Below are 23,872 nucleotides of genomic sequence, written 5' to 3' on the forward strand. Positions count from 1 at the left end.
GGGAATCAAACCGGGAAGTGCTGACAAGTCATGTGTGTGTGCATGTGAGGGGGAAAGAGAGAGAGTGTGTGTGTGTGTGTGTGTGTGTGTGTGTGTGTGTGTGTCAGTCCGTGTGTTCAGCGGCCTCCGGAAGAGGAGCAGAAATCAATTATAATTATTCTCTGTTGACAATGTAATTAAACTCAAGGCGGCTGCTAATACACCCGCTCCAGTCCCTTATCTGGAACCGACGGAGATTTACAAGCGGAGGGAGTGCAGCATGCATAGCAAGCGAAGGGCCCTGAGTGGGACTCTGCGTGTCCTGGTGACAGCGCCACGCTGATCCCAGCGGACCTCAGACCTCCTTTACTGCCGTGAAATCGGAACACACAAACGATGATTTACGCTAAGAATTTGAGTGTGTTCGTTTATTTAAAATGATCTATAAGGTTACTTGTATGAGCGCGTTAATTTAGGAAAAAGAGAAAATATAAATGTAGTCCAATGATTATTATTCCATACGCATTTTACTTATTCTTATTATAATTTTATTGTTTGTTGTTTTTTTTTTTTTAATATTATTGGCCCACATAGCAAGTAAACCACATGGTTCCTTGTCCATCACGCGCACTGAACTTTCTAGTTATCCCACTTTTCAGTTCACCTGAAAGAACGGAAGTATTCTGTTTTATTAAAGGAAATTGTTCCCGTGCTCCTGCAAACATGGACATAACGGTGTGTGATCTCCCTTCAGTTCGTCCACTTTTCAATGCGGGATGGGCTGCCTTAAGGGCCTAAAGACTCAGGTTGTCATTAGCAAGTTACCCTAAACTGGCGGGACAAAAAGGGGACGCCTGTGCCTTTTTTTTTCTTTACACTTTGCACTACCTGTTTAAAGGGAGACTTGGAGGATGGTATGCGCAATGCAGTGCTTTGACGCCCCCCACATTCCGCTGTCACTGCTTCCAGTGCAGGCTCCAGTGGTTGGCTCCGGTTCCTCCTGATACACGTGGTTTAATGGAAAAAAAAAAAAAAAAACCTTCTTCTTGCGTAAGACTTTAACAAATGAGTAGCTTCACAAAGACCTCGCCCACATTTTTTTTTATGCTAGATCAATGCTTCGGTGACGTACAAAGGAACGTATAGAGCCTGAAGCGCGCTTGTGCGTAAAACACTCCAAGCGGAAAAAACTATTTATAGTACAGACCAATTTTAACACCACGTAGTTTTTAAGATGCTTTTTTTTTAACTTTCAGAACTTAGCCGAATTAGAATGATATGTGTCTACTTGAGTGTAAAGTGTAAATAATACTAATTCACAAACCCACATTTAATATAAAGCTAACAACTTAAATAAAGAATTCTAAAACTAATGCATAGCGTCTAGTTTCAGTATTATATAGGCCTACATCTCGTAAAAGGAAAACTGCAAAGTTTTATGTAAAAATAAGACCTTTTTATTATGACTGCAGTTCCAGATTTCCCAACTCAGCAGAGGGCAAACCTTGCTTAGACCCATGTTCACTCTGGTGCTTTAGGTCTTCTCCAATAGTGGAAATCTTTATCCCAAAACATCTGTGTGTGTGATAGTGTGTGTAAGCATCCTACACGTCCCTAGAGACAAGTGTATTAATCAGCTTTGGAAGGGTCCGTCCTGGGCTCACGCATGCAACGTGCGTAACCAGAACAATTCACGCACGCACACACGCGCCCCCTTCGTCTTGGCTCCGGATGTCCCTTTAAAAATCCGAATCCAAGGCCAATGATTTATCAAACTCCTATTATCAAGAAAATGTCACGCGAAGGGCACCTTGCCCTGCACTGACGCAAACTCCAGTCTTTCCCACGGAGCTATAGAAAAGCTTTGCACTTGCTGCTTTTGCGCGGCTACGACCAGTCAGCTTCCAGTCAGTCGTCTCTTCGCCTTTACAGCTGTTTCCAGCCAACCAACAGAGCTCTGAGAAAATGGTAAGTACCCTAAAACATATTTTTACTATTTCGTCTGCGGATTGTTCTGTCTCATGTGTATGTTTCTTCTGTTTTCATACTAATCTGACACTTTTCGAAAAGCACCATGGCACATTGAGGTACTTTCGCTGTCCGTGGTCCTGAAATGCAGCGGTTGCTGCTGCTGCTGCTGCAAAAAAAAAAAAAAAAAAAAAAAAAAAAAAAAAACTTTCTCCATTATATAGCTACTGTGTCACCAATCAACTACATTTTCTTACAAATACATCTGATATGACTAGTTTAAAAGTTTGAACGGGGAAGAAGTTTAATCTGAATCTATTTTATCTGGTTTCTTAATTTTTATTTATTCGTTTGCTGTCGATTCAAATCGAATCCTCGTGGCTATTTCCTCCACCAATTAAGAACACGACTAAACATTAATCAGTCTTTTTGTCTTTTTCTTTCTTTCTTTTTTCTTTTTTTCTTTTTTTATTCTCCTTAAATCTGGTGGCTTTTCTGTTGCTTTGCCAGCCCTCCACGCCCCCTTAAAGTTAAATTTTAGGGAGTCATTTGTAATTCCACTGCCCCGGGTCCGCTCGCTGCTGTAATGCCGGGGCTCTTGCATGCCTGCGGGGAGAGCCGAGCCACCGAGAGACCCGCAGCAGCTTGTCTATTGCCCATAAAAATCAGTGGATGTGTGTGGCTGAATGACACGAGGGGGAAATGGGGCGTAAAATTAAAGAATCTTGCAGAAAGCGAGAACTGGAGAAGCAAAGCAACCCCCTCCCTCCAACACACACACACCCACCGACACACCGGTAGACATCGTACTGAAACTATAGAGCAGCCAGAGCCAGGAAATACTGCAGAAAAACGTTGCTGAGAGAGAACTGAACCGTTTTTTTAGTCCTAGAGCAGGGATGAGCTGTAGCACCCACACAGCGTCACGGTCTTTACCGTTCTGCTGATTTTTGTCTCGCCAATCTGTCACTCTCATGTTCCAGGATTTCTCTGACCAGAGAGACATGGCCAAACAACCGGCCAGCGCTCCCACCGGCTACATTCCGGCGCAGCAGCCCGACGGAGCTGCGGGACTTACAGCAAACAAACCGGACAACACGGCTGCGGCTTGTCCGACGCCCGCCCCTCACCATCACCCGGCGCCTCAGCCGCCAGCCCCTTGCAACGAGAGCAAAACTTTTTGTCCCACGGAAAATAAACCCGGAGAACTGGACAGCAATAAAGCGTATGGGACGTTTAAAAACACTCCGCCGGCCGGATCAGTGGCCGTCAACTCGGCCTTTAGGAAGGATTCCGTCGGTTCAGCCCGCGGGGGGTCCGCCCAGTACGGCGACCCGCTCCGGGCCACCACAGAGCAGAACAACGCCACGGGCAACTGGACGACTATGAGCCAGACCACCATCATACTGGGAACAGATGGGAACACGTCTGTTCAGCCTGGGACCCTGGCGGGGGTAAGTCAGTTAAATGAACCGTCTCCTTAACGGAGAGCGGAGCGGCTGGATTCAGGTGCGGTGTGGGTGTTTCCGTGAGCTGACTGGATTAACCCCGCTGCCGCCGACTAGGGAAGGTGCAAAACCCCTTTGAGCGTCATTTACACCTTTAGGAGATCAGTGCAGCTGATTTTTGAGTCTAGGGAGCAGTAATGTGGAGACCCTGTTCTTTTTAACATGTGTTTCCAGTCAGTGGTTCATGGTTGTATTGAAGAGTGCATTTGTAGCTCGAATCAGTGGTTATATTTTGAAAGAAGCAATCAGTATTAGGCCATATCAGAACCATGGTTCAGCGAGAGATTATTAAAATTATTGGTTTCTGCTATTGTCTGTGAAATAGGCCAGTTGTTTTCTTTTCCGTGTTGGCCGAGGCTTTGTTAATGGTTCCACAAAGCAAAAGTGATTCATTTGGGTTTCCGAATTGTGCAGTAAAGCCACGTGGATATAACATGATATCCAAAACCTCAGTCTGAATCCGGCATGTAGGCAACAGCAGCCCCGATCCCTGTCTCGCTTTTTTTTCTTTTTTTTTTTTTTTTGTCCTAATCTCTCTCTGCACCAACATACAATCAAAACTTTCAAAACCGCGTATGTCAGCAGCTAAATATCAGAGAAACAAAGGGGATGTATTGTTACATAATCGTCGGGATTAATTAATGAAGCTGCATTATGTGCCTTTTTTTTTAAGATTGAAACCTATTTCATGTGATTTGCTTCGCTTGATTTTTGCTCACAGTTAAAACGGGAACGGGGTTGCCGATCAAGGTAATTGAATGAAACTCTCGCGGTATTATTACTGTATTTTTTTTTTTTTTTTTTTTTTTTTTGGTGTTCCCTGCTCCCAGCAGACGCACTTGGTATGGCCCAGAAGCCCAGGTGTTATCTGATGGACCGCTCTGTATTACACGAGACTGCGGATTGTTTCCAGTCCCTGCGAGCACCCACCACCACCACCACCCCGCCCACCCACCCCCACCACACACGGGCGCATTCCCATGCATTGTGTTGTTTATGAATCTGCAGTCCGTTTCTATGAGTCTAATCAGTGACATCCTGCTGTCCCTTTGTAATTACCCGTTTTTGTTCCGCAGCTATCAGCGAGCCTTTAGGTTTTATTTCTATTTTAATCTTTTCAAACGTCTTGGCTGATTTCAAGCCACGCTTGTAGTAAATAATTGGGCTCTAAAAGAGGAGCTGAGGATGACTTTTAAATGCAAGCCTGTCAATGAACAGCTGTATGTCTGACGCATCTCTGATAACAGAAGTAATGTAAAACACTTTTTGTATATTGCATCCAAAACAAATTTTATTTTAACAAACCTCCCAAAAAATAAATAAATAAGTGCATTTCCTAGAAAAAAAAGAAAAGAAAAAAAAAGGAAGACATTTGGTTGAGTGACTGCTCTGCTAAATGTTTTGAGTTTGAGTTGGCATGGGGAGGTTTCTACTTTTGGAGAATCAGTGAATTTGTTATTTTATTTATTTTTTTCTTCAACTCTTAGGCTGTTGATGATGACGACGACGAGGGGGGAGATGAGAATAAGGCCAGAGGAAACTGGTCCAATAAACTGGATTTTATTCTGTCCATGGTTGGCTATGCGGTGGGGCTGGGGAACGTGTGGAGGTTCCCTTATCTTGCCTTCCAAAACGGTGGAGGTAAGAGTCCTGGGTCAATGGTTTTTATTTACCGTCACAAACGAAAAAGATCAGTTTCATTAAATCGAATTTAAGTCAGGCTTTGATTTATGTCCTATTTGGCCTGTAGTCAGGCGAGGAACGCCGTCCCAAATCATGGACATGATTCAGTATTTTCTGTCATGAAAACACCAAAAATAAATATTTAAGAAATAAATGTAAGAGAAAAAACGACCAAATTATTATTATTATCATTAAAACCATAACAATACTACTACAAAAAATAATAAAATATATATAGATCTACTAAGGATAATAATACCAAAAAAACAAGATGTTTATGAGCCATTTAAATATAACAGATTATTCTTATGAATAAATATTAATAATAATATACTTGTCTTTTTTGTTTAATATCCATGTATATGTATATTTCTTTTTTACTTGTAAATTAGGTTTCCAGCTCTTGAATTGTTCTCTGTAGCCTCCTGTTTATTTTCCCTTGCAGGCGCCTTTTTAATCCCCTACCTGACCATGTTGGGCATTGCCGGAATCCCAATCTTTTTGCTGGAGGTTTCCCTGGGCCAGTTTGCCAGCCAGGGGCCCGTGTCAGTTTGGAAATGCATCCCAGCTCTGCAAGGTAAACTGAGACACGATTTAAAGAAAAAGAAAAAAACACTGCAAGAAAATTCAAAAATAAACAAAATTTCTTACCAACACGAATTCTCCACTTCCCTTAAGAGTAATTTATATATTTCTCATATCTCATTTATTTATTTTAGGTTGCGGGATTGCCATGTTGATAATATCTGTCTTGATAGCCATATACTATAATATTATAATGTGCTGGACACTGTACTACCTGTTCGCTTCGTTGAAGGGCTCACTGCCATGGGCTAACTGTAGGAATGAGTGGAACACGGTGGAATGTAAGGACAAAGACATGCTGCTGTTAGGTAAGACGCGCACACCTTCACACAGACACACTGGCACGCACACGTACACTAAAAGCACCTCTCCACAATGCGCAATGCGTCATGACTCCCTCAGCTGAGGTGTCCTGCAGTATAATGAATCCTGACCTGTGATCTCTGCGGTGTTTTCACCCCAAAAAAAACCCTTTAAATTAAGAGCAGCTCATTTATCAGTTTGATCCATTTCCAGTGAGGCAGGCCAGTGACATGGAAAGGAGGCCTCAGTGGGACGTGATACTCTTTCAAGAAAAGGTTATCTGTGTTTCAGTCTCTTCATTGTTGTATGTTAATGCCATTTTACAGTAGTGTCTCGTCCGGTAAAGCTGAAGCAGTCTGATTTTTTAAGGGCATTTTAAGGTAAAATCGAGTTTTGCATGTGAAGAAATGTGCAGGCAGTGGCACGGCGTCGATCTGCGTCGAATAAAAGCAAAAACTGGTCTCATTTAGGGAAATATATGCTTTTAGCGATTGTGTGAAATCAGCACAAAAAAACTGCTTGCTTGACAAATTTACTGTACAGACCGAGCTGCTGCAGTGCTGCAGTGGGCCCGAGACTGGCCCCTGCTGGCTGCTATACGAACCACAGGCCCATTCCACACTGAAGTCTCTCCCTCCGTTTCATAAAACCGTTTCATTACAATTTCAGAAAAAGAAAAAAAGAGAGAGAGAAAAGGTTGATGAAATATATAACCTGCAATCGATTTAAATTATACGTTTCCATTTCCTGCATAAGCTTCGATTTAAACAGACAGCACACGCACCCTAAAACATGAATAAAATGATATTAAGTGCATCCTCTATAATGTCGCAATGTTATGTAAGAAAATCTATTTTATAATGGTATTTTAAATATCTAGACCATATTTTTAAGATGGTTTTAAGTAGGATTTGTTTGCCCCATTTAGTGACACAAAAAAATCTTTCTTTCTCTGCACGTTTTTTAAATCTAGTTTAAAAAAAAAAGGGTCAAATAATGGGTAACAAAAATCTGAATATTACATTTATCCAAAGCACATTAAAAATCTGCTGATGTTTTCTTTTTTCATGTATACAGAAATGATAAAAGAAAAAAAAAAAACGTTTTCTATTGTTCCACACTGCAGCGTCCAGGTCTGTTCCTCCTGTCAGACCTCTTTTCTGTAAATCAGATCCATCTGTTCACTTCCACTTTGCTTTCGGTGCGCAAACCTGAGCAGACGGTGAGCTGAGTCCCGCAGCAGCTCTGACATGTGTTGGTTTTCTGATTGGAACAGACACGTGCATCCTGCGGGACAGAAACATCACCTCCATCAAGAACTCCTCTTTCTGTCTGTCGGCAAACACTGTTGGAAACCTGACCAAGCTGCTAAACATGACTGTGGACAGCAACAAGACCTACGTGAGCCCCAGTGAGGAATACTTCAAGTGAGTGAATCTCCTGTGCTCATTAAAGTAGCACTAAAGTAGAATTTAAATCACATGAAAAAAAAAAAGAAAACTAGATCTGCAGTTTAGTTCACAGGTCCAAACAGAATAGATTTCTTTAGATTAGAGAAATTTGATATTTCTACTTCTTCTATTGCTTTTCTTTTTCTGTTTTCTTTTTTTTTTTTTTTTTTTTGCCTCATAGAGCTCTTAAAACTGTATATTTTTGCAGTAACAGGTTCAGTCTTGGCCTTAATCATTTAAAGTTCTTGTTTTAAATTGTCTCGTTGCTTTTGGCAGAGAAGCAAAGAACCAGGTGTCTTAAGTTTCTGTCTAGAGAACCTTTTTTTTTTCAAGTTAAAGGTTAAGAGGCACGCAAGCAATTAATCAGACAATGTTCCGCAAAAGAACAAACACATTTTCTTAACGCTGTTGCAGAATTTGCACATTTGTATCACCTCTTATCCAGTATTGTAAGTACTGAAACCACTACCGCAAAAATACTAAACAAATTTATCTCGAAAATCTTTTTCAGCCATTAATAGATAAATAAATGAAACACAATGCTATGCAACTTAATCCAAAATCCAAATCTATTTATTTTTATTGGAAACAGATCAAAATAAATGTACTAACATGCATAACTCAGGAGGTCTTGATAATTAAATGACTTAAAATTAAGTCATTTTTTCTGCACTGAATTTTCTTTGTTGAAATTTGTATTCAGACTGATATGTATTCATACACCTGCAGGTACAATGTGTTGCACATTTCTAAAGGGATTGAATATCCAGGAGACATCCGCTGGCCTCTGGCAGGCTGTCTCTTCCTGGCCTGGATCATCGTCTATGCTTCTTTAGCCAAAGGAATCAAGTCATCGGGGAAGGTAAACGAACACAACAATCACTCTTCTTGTGTGTTTGCAGCTCCTCTCAGCTGCAGGAGGGATGCTGGAAGTGGTACAATATTCAGATTCAGATTCAGATTCATACTTCATTGTCCCCCAGGGGGGAAATTTGCTTTACAGTCTGCACACGTGGCACGTATACGGATGTATAACATGTAAGCACATAAAAATGTTCAGCACATATAACATATCACACCCAGCACAATCATAATCTCACAAACAGTTGCACAAGAGAACATTAAGCTTAAGAGAGAGAAAAAAAGCGCCACCTGGTGATGAAATGTGTGACACACAAGAAATGAGACCTGTCCTCTGCAAGGGAATCCTCATGCTTTGATAGTTTAGTTTACCTCACATGCTTCTCCATGGAAAATACGCATTTTCACATTATTAAAGTTAAGTGAAATGTAAACTAAAAGAAGAAACATCTGAAGTTTCATTTTTGTCCAAATGTCGATCTTGGAGTTTTTGCATTTTAATATAAAGTTATAGATAGGTTTGTGTATTTCAAAATGTGTTTAAAAAAGCAATTGGATTTGCAGAGTTTTCTCAAAAATCTACAAGTCCATTTCCTTTTTTAAAGGCCTTTTGGATTACCATGACCAGGATGACTCCAAGTTTTACTGACATTAGTAAATGCAAAATTAAGCAGTTAAATCGATTTTTACTTTGTATGCTGCCTTTTAAAATGAATAACTAAATAAAAAGCAATAAATAAAAAGTTCATTGTGTCTGAATAGTGTAACACTTTCTTGGGGTGGGTTGGATTGGATTCTTGCTTTTATCTCAAAATATGACAGCCATTTATTTTATTTTATTTTATTTTTTTTTATCAGATTAACTGAAGAGTTTTCTTGTTATTCCAGTGAAGACAATGTGCAGAAATAATATTCAAACATAGCCAGCGTTGACAGACAACAGGGATAGAATTCTTGTGTTGTGCTGCCCTCTAGTGGACATTAGCATGACATGCAAAACGCCAAGTCCCAGGTCGTCTCATTTACTGCACAAAAAAGAGATGGTTGTGCATGTGAATAGGTCATTTCTTTAACTTGTGTTATGGTGTATTAAAATGACTGTAACACCATGTGTTACTATAACTGTTAAAAAAACGTTTCTGTGTTGCCCTGTCTCATTCTGCCATATCTCGTCAGGTGGTTTATTTCACAGCCACGTTTCCCTACGTGGTGCTGGTCATCCTTCTGATCAGAGGAGTGACCCTCCCCGGTGCCGGAGATGGCATCCTTTACTTTATCACACCAAAATGGGAGAAACTCAATGATGCAAAGGTGCATAACGTTTTCTCACCCAATTCTATAAACAGCATAAAGCGACCTTCCTCCTTAACCTGCAGCTCCTCTTCTGTCCCTCAGGTGTGGAAAGACGCAGCCACTCAGATCTTCTTCTCTCTGTCGGCTGCTTGGGGAGGCCTCATCACTCTGTCCTCCTACAATAAGTTCCACAATAATTGCTACAGGTAAACACTCAAAAGGTAAACTATGCTTCTGGCAGACGAATTCAAACTGTCACCACAGATGCATGATTCTGTGTCTGTATGCCTGATAGAAATGTCAATAATAAATGTCACTCTTTGCAGCCAGCTGCTGAGTCCAAAACATATAAAAGACAAAACTAGGGGATTAAATATATATATATTTTTATTTCATGCAATACAAATGCCTCCAGAAAAGCAGACATAAATGTTTCTCACACACCTTCTTCTTAGCGAATATAAAAGCCTGGTCTTAATTTTGTTGACTGTGTAGGTGGTTTTGTTAAAATACTTTGCACTGCAATGTGTAAATTAATACGAGAAACATTTTTGCAACATAATTAATCATCTTCAAAAGCCTAACACCTTCCGGAGCCTATTTACAGACATGTTTAATCCTGCCACCAGAGGCCACTGTTGGATCTCTAATCTGTGTGTATGCAAGACTCACATTCTAGCATTGGATGTTTTAAATACTGCAATACTCCTCTAATGTTGTGATGAAAAACATTTAGCCACTGTCTTCCTTCTTTCGTTGTTCTTCCTTGCAGGGACACTGTTATAGTGACTTGTACAAACAGCGCCACCAGTATATTTGCTGGGTTTGTCATCTTTTCAGTCATTGGTTTCATGGCACATGAACTGAAGGTGCCGATAGAGAAGGTGGCGGATGAAGGTAGGAGGACGGCACTGACTGCTGAAACACACCTGAACAACTGTTGAGACGATGTGTGTGCCTCTTGTATATCTGTTTTGTTTTGTTTGTCTCAGGTCCAGGAATAGCATTTGTGGTGTATCCAGAGGCTCTAACCAGACTTCCCCTGTCCCCTTTCTGGGCAATCATCTTCTTCCTTATGCTCCTGACTCTTGGCCTGGATACCATGGTAACCACTGCTCCTTAGTAAATACTAATAAAATACACATTTAATTGTGATCACCCCCCAAGGAAACCACAAGCAACAAATCGTATGGAACAGTACGGAAGTTGTTAGAATGTGTTTTTATTTGTTATGCAGCTGCCACTAGGGGTCACAATAAACCCCCTTAAACCTTTATGAATCCAAATCCACATTGGCCCATCAAGCAGAGCACCATTACCCTTTTATTAGAGTCATGTTTTAGTGCGGCATTTATTTTTGCCCCCTCTAACTCTTGATACCGAAACAGAAAACTAACAAAGGGAAAATAATTCAGTCAGGCTGCAAAGTTTTTTGATAACCTGTCCCCGTTCAGACCTGTTCCTGAGCTCCAGCTTCTTGAACCACCATTTGAGATGTGATCTCAGTTTCCTCACACAACAGGACATCCTCACAAGGCCCATGTCCATTCACTGATGAGTTACAGTAGCTTTGGAGGCACAAGGGAGACCTACACCATATTATAATGTGGTCGGGACACATGTGTTCACACTGATGAGAGAATGTGGTGACGTGTTAATACCAGCTCTGAACAGGGACTGTAAGTTTGTCTCAGTAAACTCCTTTCACATTAGGCACAGTTGCTATGTCACATAATTTAAGCTGTTTAAGGGTGTATGTTTAAGGGTTCAAATTAATTTTAGAAACACCTAGCGTAACCGAATGAGCATAGACTGTGAACTCGTACGGTTTGTGATTCTAGAACAATGAAAATTCGGTCATTTGTTTAATTTCTCATTTTGTTGTGTCTGTCACAGCGTCTGTGTTTTTGTTGGTGAAGATCTCTTAGTTTCCAGCGTCACCGTCTCATCACACACTTTTGTTTTCTCTGAGGTAAACACTCAACTTCAGTAGCGCCATCAAGCAATGTGTAAACACTGCACATTGACCCAATTAACATAATTACCATCCACGCCACCTGCTGGGGCTGATTTGGGCTGAAGTGCTGCAGCTCTCCAGGTACTTGAGCAGAGGGAGGCCGTCTGATTAGGATGATTGAAACTAAAGTTTTGGAACAACAACACTAATAATGAAAGTCCATTATGTCTGATATTGTTATGTTAGTCCATCATCGTTTTGCAATACATTTTTGATGTTTCATAGACTCAACAAACACAAATGTAATGAGATTAACCATTAGTGAACAGCCAAAAGCTGCATATATATGGAGCCACGAATGTGCCATAAGTAATATATTTATCTTAAGAAGTTATTATATATAAATTGATCGACAATATTCCCATTTAAATAATGCACTAGAAAGTCATATTTTAAAATGAACTAATTCAATTAATGGTTCTATATTTTTATTCTTTTCTAATTACTGAATTTTAAACAGTAAAAGAGTAAAAATATTCTTAATTTCATCTCTCTACTACTACTACTACTATTAATAGCTCATAAAAATAATTACACAAAGTCTTCCTGTTGTAACTCCAGTGAACAAACAGGGATGTTTCATAAAGTCCACGTGAGATCCTGAGCAAACAATTTCAGGAACAAAAAAAAAAACAAAAAAAAACACAGACTCATTCAAGTGCGTTGTGACGCTCCTGGGCCGAGCAGAGGAGCAGAGGGCACAGCGGTGCGTTAAGACACGAGTCAACAGCAAACGGCAAATGATGATGTTGCTTTGGCTTGGCAGCAGCAGCTCAGAGGAGAGGGCTGGTGGCTTTGTTGAAGAAAGCAGGTCGGCGGTAATAGGCTTGGGATGTTGACGGGAAATTAGTTCGGGGAGCTCAGGAGGAAGGAGAGGAGTCGAGAAGTGGCAGATAGCTCAGTACCAGTGCATTTCTTTGGCATTCTCATGCATACGCTAAACCTCTCTCAATTTGCCCGTTTACGTATTCATCCACTGCTCTCCTCCAGGTTCTGAACTCCTTTTACCATCGTGTTACATCTGCTATTCTCCAGACAGACTCCACCTGTCAGGTCGCTCCATTGCACAACAACATTCTTCATACTTATTTGTTTTCAAATCTGCAGCTTGCGGTCGGAATAATGTTCCTTATTTGTTTTGCAAGCAAATGAAATTATGGTAAAATGTGTTTATTGGATGAACTGAAGACAAATGCTGAACGCTGAGGCTCTGACAGCAGCAGCTGCTGTGATTCATATGAGGACAACTTGCTGACTGCAGGCATTCGTTTGAATGGTTTCTTCAATCTGGCACGAGTGGAGGGGTTTTTAGGTACTCAGCCGTGAACTGTTTTCAAGAATTACCTTGAAGCAGCATTTAAAACTGTAAAACATGACCTGATTAAACAGGACACGAGTGATTCTCCCTGCTTCACCCCCACTTCCCGCTGTACTCTCTCCCACTCATTTCTATCCCAGTTCGCCACCATTGAGACCATCGTAACCTCCGTGTCAGACGAGTTCCCCAAATACTTGAGGAAGCACAAGCCGCTCTTCACCCTGGTCTGCTGCGTGTCCTTCTTCATCCTGGGATTTCCCATGATCACTGAGGTATGACACAAACACGAAAAAAAAACACAAAAAAAACGCAGCATTCACGGCTGATACCACAACACAAAGGCTGTGGGGAATTCTCCTCCCACCCTGCGACATTCTGAGAATAAGCTGACAGGTTTTTTTTTTTTTTCGGCATGTAAAGCAAAGTCACGGTCCTCAGAGGACAGGCTCAGTGATTGGAACAAAAGGCTGAGTCTTATTAAAATCCCCTCCGACAGCTTCAGAGGGCAGAAGCCTAAAGTCGGATTCACACTTGTCATTTCTCGTGGTGAGAACAACACGACTACGGATAATCATAGGTGAAATAAAGTGAGGGATGAGGTGAGCGGTGATGAAGCCTGAATTCAGTTTGTAATATTTTTCTCTTTGCGTGTGTGTCACAGAGTGGGATGTACATGCTGCAGCTGGTGGACACATACGCAGCCTCCTATTCTTTGGTCATCATTGCAATCTTTGAGTTGGTGGGAATTTCCTACCTCTACGGTGAGTAACAGATGTGTCTCTTGAGCTTTGGCTGAGCAAGACAATGACGGTGGCCACGAGAGGCTGTAATATGAGATAAGACGTCCCACAATATGAAAATAAGCAAAGGCAACATTGTTTGAGGGTTTTAGGTTATTTCTTTATTTCTGTGGGGATTATGAAGGTACAGTTTGTGCTTAAACTACGGGAGAGATCAACTTTATTGCTGGCAGGAAAGAAACAGGGTTTGCAGTTAAACTTAAGTGCCCCGTGAAGTTACCAATCGAGGGCTGTTTCACAAATAAATAAAGTTGTAAATAAGCTGTAAAGCTATAAAAAATAAAATTAAAAAAAAAAAAAAAACTTTGCCCTGTCTGGAATAGTCCAGTCTGCTTTGATTGGTCCAAGCATATACAAGGAGAGGGAGAAAGAGCTTAATTGTTTGCCTAATTAGTATATGCCCCTCAGTGCAGGATGAAGCACTGATATTTTTAAATCATAAAAGAGAAAAAATACCACCAAGAATACAAAAAAAAAATGTTATATCAGTGTCAAGAAAAATACTGGTGACTTACATTAACCCATAGGTCTTCAACAGGGGGTCCATGACCCCTAGGGGGTCCGCAAAGGTACTGCAGGGAGGTCACAAAATCTTTGATTGATTAAACATTTTTTATATATTTTTAAATTTTTACCCACAATTTTCCCCCACATATTTAAATTTCTGTAAATGCACATTAACATGAATCCAACATATTTTAGTGAAGGGATAAATGGAGCTTTTTCAGTCAGCATTTCACTCATTCAGCCATACAGGAGCCCACCACCGTTCCAAACAGAGGGCCACACCAGACGATACCTGTCAATTTAAAGCCACTCACGAGGCCGCATGCTACACGTGACTCTGTCAGGTTTCCCGTTATAAATTTCAGTTCATGTTGAAGCAGGGTAAGAAAGGCGGTGATTCAACTATGTGATCATCTTAGAGGAGGTTGTTTGCGGTGCTTTTAAACTAGATTGAAGTAAACACAGAAGTTTTCAGTTATTTAGCCTAACTTGGCAAAACACAGCCTCCAAAAGGAAAACGCAACTGAATGCACAGCAACAGCTCTCTCAGTTATTTTGAACAAACAAAAACCTCCACGAAGCTAAGATTCAGTGCAGGACTGTTGTATTAGAATGCATTAATTTTCTCTAGTGTACCTGATGAACTGTTGCATACAGTATTTAAACGTTGGATTTGATTTTCCCTATGTGCAAGTGCACATTTTAGCCAGATGGTGGTACTGGAGGTAACGCTGGAGAGTCGTCACCTTTTATGAAATGATTTTCTGGGTATCAGTCATTTCTACAACTAATTTCAAGGAATGTGGCAAAACAAAATTAAATAAATACTGAATCACTAAACAGACATCACTCCTTTTTTTTTTCGATAAGTAACAAAGCACACACGGGAGACATTAAAGAACTGTGTTCACAGCCAGGGCTGAGGCATAATTAAGGTAAAATCTCATTACTTCTGCAGTAGTATTGACGCCGAAACAAAAAGCGGTGTGGATATCTTAACCTGGTTTCTGCGTAAAGTGGATTGATCATACAAGTGTCGATTACTCTGGACAGTAATTCTCACTTGTTATTTCAGCTTTGACCGCCAGGGGTCTCTGTTGTAATGTAGAAGTCGCACATGCAGGCTGTGAGCTCAGGTGTGCATCGGGAGGCTGTTAGCAAGAAGCCAAGCAAACGGCTCTCCTCCGGTTTGTCGGGGCATCAGTGCAGGTGACATATTGAAATGATTGTCTGACTCGGGCCTCTTCATGCCACTCACTGTTATCCATCAATAAAGGCAGACAGATGAGGCCATCTGCTCCCTCACTTTTTCCCAGGGATGACAGAAACTGATACTCCCTCTCTCACTCTAGCACACACACACACACACACACACACACACAAACACACTCACATACTCTTAAGGATGGATTGAATTTGCTGATCCCTTTCATAAAGGACCTTATTAAACCCAGGTCACTCTCTGTCTCTCTCCCTGTTTCTGACTTTCTCCCATTTCTCCTCTTTTATTTTATTTCTCCTCTTTTCCCCCCCGCTGCAGGTCTGCAGAGGTTTTGTGAGGACATCGAAATGATGATTGGTTTCCAGCCAAACCGATTCTGGAGGGTGTGCTGGGCCTTTGTGACTCCAACCATTCTGACGGTATGTTTGTTTTTGCTCATTTAATTCACTCTCTCGCGCACAGATGCTCAAACAGGCGTTCACGGATATGTGTGCAGCTTAAAACGGTTCCATTTCCGCTGCATCCTTCCAAGTTCATTGATTTGCAACTGGAAAGGAACAGAGGAGAAATTGCTCTTGTTACACCTGAATCGAAAATGATTTCCTCTCTCCTATTCCTGTCATGTAACCAGTTCTCAAGTTGTTTGTGTGTTGTTGCCTTTTTTCTTTTATGATAAATAACTGATATTTTTTAGAGTGACATAAGCTCATCTTTACATTTTCTGTGAAGTGGTCATTCGTCCGTGACTTTCTTTCTGTGTCCGCGAAGTTAAAAATTCCAGTGCACCGGGTTAAGCAGCAGGTCAGGGCTGGAAGCTGGCCAGCATTAATGTTAGTGATTGTAATGGAACCACTGTACCTCTAAAGCAGAGGCGACGATGACAAATGGAGCAGCAGTCAGGCCGGCTGGTCATCCTGCTGCTCTCAAGGGAGATCAGATTTCCTCGGGGAGCTCATTGATGCACAACCCCTAGCAAATCCATTTCGGTCTGCTTTCTTTTTTCTTTTCTGTGTTTGTGTTCCTTTGTGTCCCCTTATTCTAATCCCTTTCAGCTTAATTTGCTTTATAGATTTGTTTCTACGCTCTTTTGCCCCTTTTTTTTGTAATCGCTGCACATACATAAAACGGAACGTCCTATTTTCACCGTCATCCATCCTGTCTATTGTGTGGGAAAGTAAACAACAGCTTTAGCACTGTGTCGTGAGTTTGGTGCAGTTAATTAGAAAGACTATCCAGTCCTCACTTGTGCCGAAAATCATTATGATGATATATGAAGGATGTGATGTTTTATGATTTGCACTTGGTCTCATCCTTTGTTTCTTATTCCGCAAATTGAAGATGCAGAACGGGAAAGCCATTAAGTCATACATTACTTCTGAGGTAATCACTTAGATTTGATTTTACATTACTGCATCACAACAGATCTAGATACACTGTCGAGCAGGGCTCCCCCAAACTGATTCAGAGATTAAGTAGGGACCCCCTACTTACTATACGTGTTCTATATTAAACTTGGCCTAGTGTTATTTATAAATTTACGTGATTATAATCATTTTGCATTCAATATTAAGCTATTCAAATAACGCACGTCCAAATATTCACTTCACTTCACCTATGATTATTCACTAACAGCTGTGGAACTGCCGTAAACATAAACAAACATACATACAAACATGGAATTTCACCTGGGGCGTGAATAGGCTCGACCTAGGTTGTAGAGTGATTTGTTGACTTGAAGAACTGTGGCCTTGGGCATCTGAAAACACCAACTGTTGATACCTGTATCATGTATTCAATGCACATTTCCATGTGGGGCAATACAAAATGCCAACTCTCCATGCAGGTGCGTGTATGTGTGAGATGCACGAAGTTGCAATACAATTTGCAGAGTCTTAAATCGAGAAAACTAGCATGTATATTTTCAAAATTAAGTATCAAGGTTGGATTCCGGAGCTGGAGGCCATCTTGGTTTTCGACCTCGTGGGAAAATAAAATGTTCTATTGAAAAGGATGCGGGTGTTTTCAGTGGTACAGAAACAGTGCTTTTTTTTTAAATTAAAAATATTCTACTTGTCAAATTACCTGCAGCCATAATTGTAAATTTGCAGATTGCCTGTTTGGACTGGTTAGCGTGTAAAAACTTGCAGCAGGACTATTGGTATATTTCTGTGAAATTTTTCAGCAACGTGTGGTAAGTGTCAACACTTGCGGAGCCGACCAGTGTACTGAAGCAGAAGCTGAAAGTTCTTTGACGAGTCACATTTCACTTACATTTCCTGGATTCCGTGTTGTGTGCAGGGCATCCTCGGACTGAGCCTGTACCAGTGGAAAGGGATGACATACGAGGACTACACCTACCCCACCTGGTCCATGGTTATGGGCTGGCTCATGGTCATCTGCTCTGTAATCTGGATTCCCATCATGTTCTTCATTAAGATGTACCTGGCCCCCGGCTCCTTAATGGAGGTAATAACTAAAGATGAGGCTGTGCCGAGACGTTGTCACGTATATTTTGTTTTTGTCTCCATCCCACATCCTCACACATGCACCATCTGAAAAATCAATAGCATCATCCTTCGCTCATTAGCAGGGAGAGCGCGAGCTGCAGGCGGAGTATCAATTTGAGCATTTTTCCAGGAGTCTGACGGGTCGCTTTTTAATGCTTTGATTAATGGATGGCGATGATTGCAGATTTCTGTCTCCAACGTCTTTGTTTCCTCGGCATCCCTGACAGCAGCCTCAGTCATCCGAGATTTGAACTTCTCCACTTTCCTTGACTGTAATTAATGCGTAATCATCAGAGCTTTTACTCGCATGCAGGGGTGATATTATGTGGTCCTGCTGCAAAGCAACTTCAAACACCTGACATGTTTTGATGATGTCTAACAAGCAAAAGGGATAGATGAACAACTTTATTTTAATGTGAGGGTTTTATGGTCATCGGAATCATAATTTACAAGTTCACAAGTGTAGCCATTAACCAATAAGAAATTACAAAAAACCGGAGGAGCTAATGTAAGGACAGAAGGTGGAGAGAACTTGTGGCTCTGTGCCACAAATAACGGATGCCTCACTAGTCTTTCTACACAAAGACACACAAGGATCTTGAGGAGCAGCACTTCTGTCAATCGATCCATCCATTGATATTTTATTAATCTTACAAATAGAACGGGCCCTCATCCGTTCTAGACTGGCTTTTCAACTGCTTCATTTTTGATTAGAGATAGTTTACGGTAACTATTCAGTGCTTCCACCCCACTCCACCTGTAAAAAACCCGTTCAATCTTTCCTCTTTTCCTGCAGCGTCTGAAGTTGGTCTGCTCCCCTCAGCCCGACTGGGGACCTTTCCTGATGAAACACCGCGGAGAACGCTACAAGAATATGATCGACCCACTGGGAACCAACTCTCTGGGCCTCAAGCTGCCCCCCAAGGACTTCCAGCTTGGTTCCTACCAGTAGCAGGCGCCCTGGCATCACCACTTCCAACCTTTGTAGGAAACAGTGGAAGTGGAGTGGAGGGTTTAGCTTCCAGGCCGGCTTCTCCCTCCTCCTCCTCATCCTCCTCCTCCTCCTCCTCCTCATCCTCCTCCCTCTCTTTCTCCTACTCCCCCTTTCATCTCCTCTGCTTCCTGTCTTTCTCCCTTTAGCATGGATGTGGAAAAAAAAATGAAAAACTCCCCTTCTTCTTCCTTTACTTCTTCATCATTTCCTCTCTTGTCTCGGGGAGGAGTGTCCGCCTAAGTGGAGTCTACTCTTCCGCTGCTGCTTCGTACTCGTACTAATGGGCTATCATTGCCTCCCACACATGACCACTGATTACTGCAGAACCCTTCCCAGGGATCTTTATTCCAAGAGAAAAATTGTGTCATCAAATGACACAGCTCAGACTGCACTCGCAATATTAGACTCACCATAGCTGCTCCCTGTGGAGCTTTGTGTGTTTGTGTGTGTGTGTGTGTGTGTGTGTGTGTGTGTGTGTGTGCCATAATATGTGTGTGTAGAGATAATGAATCATCTTGGTGCAAGCAGACACAGGAAAACAAAAAGAAAATTGAGCGGCAGAAAAAAAAAGAAAAGAGTGGTGCAACAATCTTGGTGGGGATCTGTGTTTGTTTCCATCTGTGTACAAAATTCCAATGGAAATATAAATAATCTCAACTGCCTTGGAAGAAAGAGAGAGAAAAAAACAAAAAAAAGAAACACAGTGTGCACCGTTATCGCAATTTGTTCCTATCCAGCAGTATACATGTATATTCATACCACCTACTGCTCAGTCACTCTTGCATTGTCAAAAATAGATTACAAGATCTGCAATTTGAGCCTCCTACTTCCTGGTAGACTAGTGAATGCATCTCGATTGCCACTTTCCGTACTTTGGCCTCAGATGACTCTGCGGTACGATAGAAGCTTCTTGGGTCTGTTTTTCCTCTCTGAACTGGAGGGACCATTTGTGATACCCTCTCTCTCTTTGTCTATTTATTAAGTTGTGTTCCTAGAAGTAAAGTAGCACACTCCCAGTGTAGGGAAGCACTAGAGTAGTCGATCCTTCCTTTAGTAGGTGATAGCGTGGCCATTCGGTCTCAAAAACCTGACCTTAATAGTGGATCTCTGTGCATATATTTTAGACGTGTATTTATCACCCTGTGTGTTGTGAACTTTTCGGAGCGATCTGTGAAAATCTTTGTTTGCTATACGCGTCATATCAGTAGACTAACAATATTAAATATACTATATATATACATATATACATATAGAAATACATATAAATATATACATTATACACACATATACACTAATACATATATAGCCTCCAGCAGAGGACAGAGCTAGCAAGAAAGGTTGAGAGTGCGTGTGGTATTCTGTGTGTGTGTGTGCTTCTCTTGCTAGCTGTGTAATATTTTGTAAAAAGTGTAAACTTTAAAAAAAAAAAAAAAAAATAGAGACTATCTTCAAGTAGTAAGTGTGTGTGTGCGTGCGTGCGTGTTGTCGCGTTCTCACGATGTTAGGAGCCGCTGCTATGCGTGAGCACACGAAGATTAGACTAGAACATGGCCTCCTTCTATCCTGGAAGTGTACTTTGTCTCTTGTTGTTTGTGGTAGAGCTCTGGAGACCTCTTTGCCATTTTCAGACTTATGCCTCTTGCTTCTCAGTGCGTCCTCATGAAAACAGGGTCTCAGGTAAACTCGATTCCACCGGACTGCTACTGCTACCGCTGGTAGCCGTCGGAGTAACAGCATCCAGTGCACAGAAAAAAAAAATAGAAAAGAAAAAAAAAACAGACAGTGGAGCCGTCGTAACGTGTTCTTATTAGAAATGGAAGCAGAGTGGAAGCTTGTTGCTAAAGATCAGAATCAAAATGCTACTTCCTGATGACCTCAGTGCAGCGCCACTTGGCTCTTTGTTTGCTTTAAAGAACCTTGCGATAACTATGAAGGACAAGTAACTCAGCCTTTTCGCCAGTCGTGTGCACCCTTTGACATAACAGCAGAAAATTACACAACAATAAACAGACAATTAGATCCGTAAGTTGGTCATCAGCTGTAAATTGAATTGTCTTGAGCCAGTTTGTTTGCTCATCGACTCAATCATCATCTAACCTTGCCTGTTCATCGGTCCACCAGTCAGTCGTGTTACTGTAATTCAGCACAAATCTCCCTTTAAGTCATGCCATACAGACATCATGAGGGCCTATGAGGGATTGTAAGAGTAGTTTGTGGGGGCAGCCTGTATGTGATTGTTGCTCTAGTGGGTGGTCAGATTGGCACAGCAAACCTCTTGAAACATGACAGGCGGCCAACGTATGCTTCATGGGCTGCCAGGTAATTACCTTCAAAGTAACACCATGTATCCACTCAGAGGCAATTAGTCCCTTCCACAGCGGTTGGATATGCATTTTCATGTCGACACGACGTCCCGATCGGCTTTACTGCGCTTTTAACACTTCAGCCTTAGATGTTTTTTGACAGAGGCTGCAGGTGTGTCTGCAATAACAGTTGTGAAGAGTTTTAAGGGTCTCCCCAACTATTTCTCTAAGCCATGTCTTTTCATGAACTTGACGTGAAAATAGCACAGATTTAAGCGGTTCGAAAACAGAACATAGCCAGTTGATGAGCACAAACGCCCTGATGTTTAATAGCTTGCCTGCTCCACTGTGTTGCTTTCGTTAAATTGTAGCGTGTTCAGCTCCGTTTGTTCAAACGTGATAATAATAATAATAATAATAATGATGCGTGTCAGTGTATGCTTGCGTGTGTGCGCGTCCCTGTATTAGTTTAACTGAACTCCACTTAACTGTCAGTCACAGGTTTGCATGGTCAGTCTAAGAGTAGAAGATTCAGAGCTAGCTTTTTTTCCCCAGGATGCCTCGGCTTGGTGCGCCACCTTCTCTTTTGACACCGGGACATGAGGATATATGACAACCAATAGTGGGCTTGAGCTGAGTAAAACTTAAGCACTGATGTGCTCCAGAAAAATAAATAAATAAATGAATAAAAAGTTAAGTCTGATGGCTTTGTCACGATTTAGGACAGAGGTGGCCAAAGGAGCAACTAGGCATTTTAAATCACGTTGGACGGGGTTGGCAGTTTGCTGTGAGACTTGAATGATAAAAGCCTTTAAGCCGTGAGATAGATTTTAATGATTTAATTTCACAGCTAAACAGCTATATGTTCTGTGCCCCCTGCTGCTGGGATTCTCTGCCCGAAGAGAGAAAGATAAAAAAAAAAAACAGCTTAGGGTTTAGTTAGAACCACATCGCTTCATGAAATGTGACAATAAAGAGCCTGCATGTGCAGTTTGTGTTGCCGTAACTCAATGTCCATGTATAGTAATCTTTGTGCTTTTTCTCTCAATAGTATAATTCAGTGCATGTTTACTTTAGGGAACTTTTTGTTCTGCATAATGTTAGGAAACGGAAGGTTGCTGAGGAAGAAGAAAAAAAAATCTATTAATTCACTTTGCCTGCGAGTCAACTTTGGGCAGTATAAGTAACCAAAGAAAGAGTACTTTAACTAAGGTTGCAGCGAAAACGGAAACTGTAGAAGAAAAAAAAAAGGAATGCGTCATCTGCGTATAGGAGGTCGAGATACTGCCATTCATATAACATGTAGTGTTCTTCGATGTTTGCCAATACGTTACAAAACATCTTCAGGTAACCATTGGCCTTATAGTTGTCCTCTAATGGTAGAATATTATATGTATTTCAAAAATAACAACCACAGAATAGCTGTCTGTCTCATATGGTACCAATATTCCTATTGTTATGTCTGTCGTGTCTTTTTGGCACTTTATTACGTGACCTATGAATGCATAGGTTAAAATTTCTAATTACTTGAGTAATGTCATATATTTCTGTGTGTTCTACGTGAGGTACTGCTGCCTATGGATATAGATATGTGCCTCCAACAGCCCACGACATCGTTTGATTTGAAAACCGAGAGTAGATATATAACAAATACGTTTTAAAAATGTGTGTGACGTGTAAAAAAAAAAAGAAAAAAGAAAAAAAAATGGAAAAGATATATCATATACGTGAAATGCATTTATTTATTTTCATTGTCATTAATCTTTGAGGCCCTACCTCAGATTTTGTATTTATGTATAGAAATGCAATTGGATTATAGTATCTTTGCCAATAATAATATATCGCTATTATATCATGAAAATGTATAACCTATAAATCAATAAATAAATGTTATTGTTTTCTTTGTTGTCACGGCCCCCTTTTTTTTTTACTCCCCTCAGAGAGCCGCCCTGCTGCGTTTGTGAAGCTATAAACAAGAACAACGAGGAAATTAGGTTAAGACAATAAATCCCCCACTGCAATTCAGCCCGTCAGTCAACTTTTGTATTGAGCCGTTGAAGCACTGAAGGCACCGCGGCTGTATGACAATGTTACACAGTGTTTGTTGCTTACTGGGAAATCGTGATCAAAGAAGAAGAGATTAGAAAGAGAAAGACGATCTGAACGCTCCTGCAGGCATGTTGCTCGCTGGTACGATGTTCTGCTGAACGAGCTGTGGCGACAAGCTTGCACGTCAAACATAGTTTGCAATTTAGATTTGTTTGAATTCAGCATTTGCACTACATCGCACACACAGGACGTAATAAGTCACGTAGCGAGGCTGTAGAAGTGATGATTGCTGTGAAAAGGACTGAGCAGGAAAATGAGAAGCAAGTGCCAGCTATTATGTGTAATTATGTGACATATTTAAATATTGTTAAAATGAATAGTGGCACAAATACTGTACTTAGGAGCAAATAGATTAAATTACTGTGCATTAGTTAAAACTCAAACAACCGCAGAGTTATAGTTTGAAGTTAATGTTGACACGCTCAGTACCATGGAACACAATCAAAAGCTAATATTTGCTAATT

The 23,872-nt window shown here is 41.1% G+C and overlaps 1 protein-coding gene across 2 annotated transcripts; it reads left to right on the forward strand.

Moving 5' to 3' along the window:
- The first annotated feature begins 1,692 nt into the window (after positions 1-1,692).
- On the forward strand, positions 1,693-23,200 carry slc6a5 (solute carrier family 6 member 5). 2 transcript variants are annotated; one of them, XM_047581216.1, is made up of 16 exons: positions 1,693-1,947; positions 2,931-3,401; positions 4,943-5,096; positions 5,584-5,715; positions 5,858-6,031; positions 7,303-7,453; positions 8,207-8,339; positions 9,515-9,649; positions 9,734-9,837; positions 10,404-10,528; positions 10,624-10,736; positions 13,107-13,238; positions 13,628-13,727; positions 15,814-15,914; positions 17,794-17,961; positions 18,799-23,200. In XM_047581216.1, the coding sequence occupies exons 1-16, from the start codon at positions 1,945-1,947 to the stop codon at positions 18,952-18,954; spliced, it is 2,352 nt and encodes a 783-aa protein (XP_047437172.1). In that variant the 5' UTR covers positions 1,693-1,944; the 3' UTR covers positions 18,955-23,200. The 2 variants fall into 2 exon arrangements, with proteins under 2 accessions (XP_047437172.1, XP_047437171.1); XM_047581215.1 differs by lacking the exon at positions 1,693-1,947 and having other exon boundaries at positions 2,726-3,401.
- Positions 23,201-23,872: the final 672 nt, after the last annotated feature.

Source organism: Mugil cephalus, chromosome 3 (assembly GCF_022458985.1).
Source record: "Mugil cephalus isolate CIBA_MC_2020 chromosome 3, CIBA_Mcephalus_1.1, whole genome shotgun sequence".
NCBI classification, from domain to species: domain Eukaryota; kingdom Metazoa; phylum Chordata; class Actinopteri; order Mugiliformes; family Mugilidae; genus Mugil; species Mugil cephalus.

Bases quoted from the DNA above. Each gene is read 5' to 3' on its own strand.
- slc6a5 (XM_047581215.1), top strand. From the start codon at position 2,922: ATGTTCCAGGATTTCTCTGACCAGAGAGACATGGCCAAACAACCGGCC. The intron at 7,454-8,206 runs GTGAGTGAATCT...ATACACCTGCAG, and splicing joins CCCAGTGAGGAATACTTCAA to GTACAATGTGTTGCACATTT. The intron at 10,737-13,106 runs GTAACCACTGCT...TTTCTATCCCAG, and splicing joins CTCTTGGCCTGGATACCATG to TTCGCCACCATTGAGACCAT.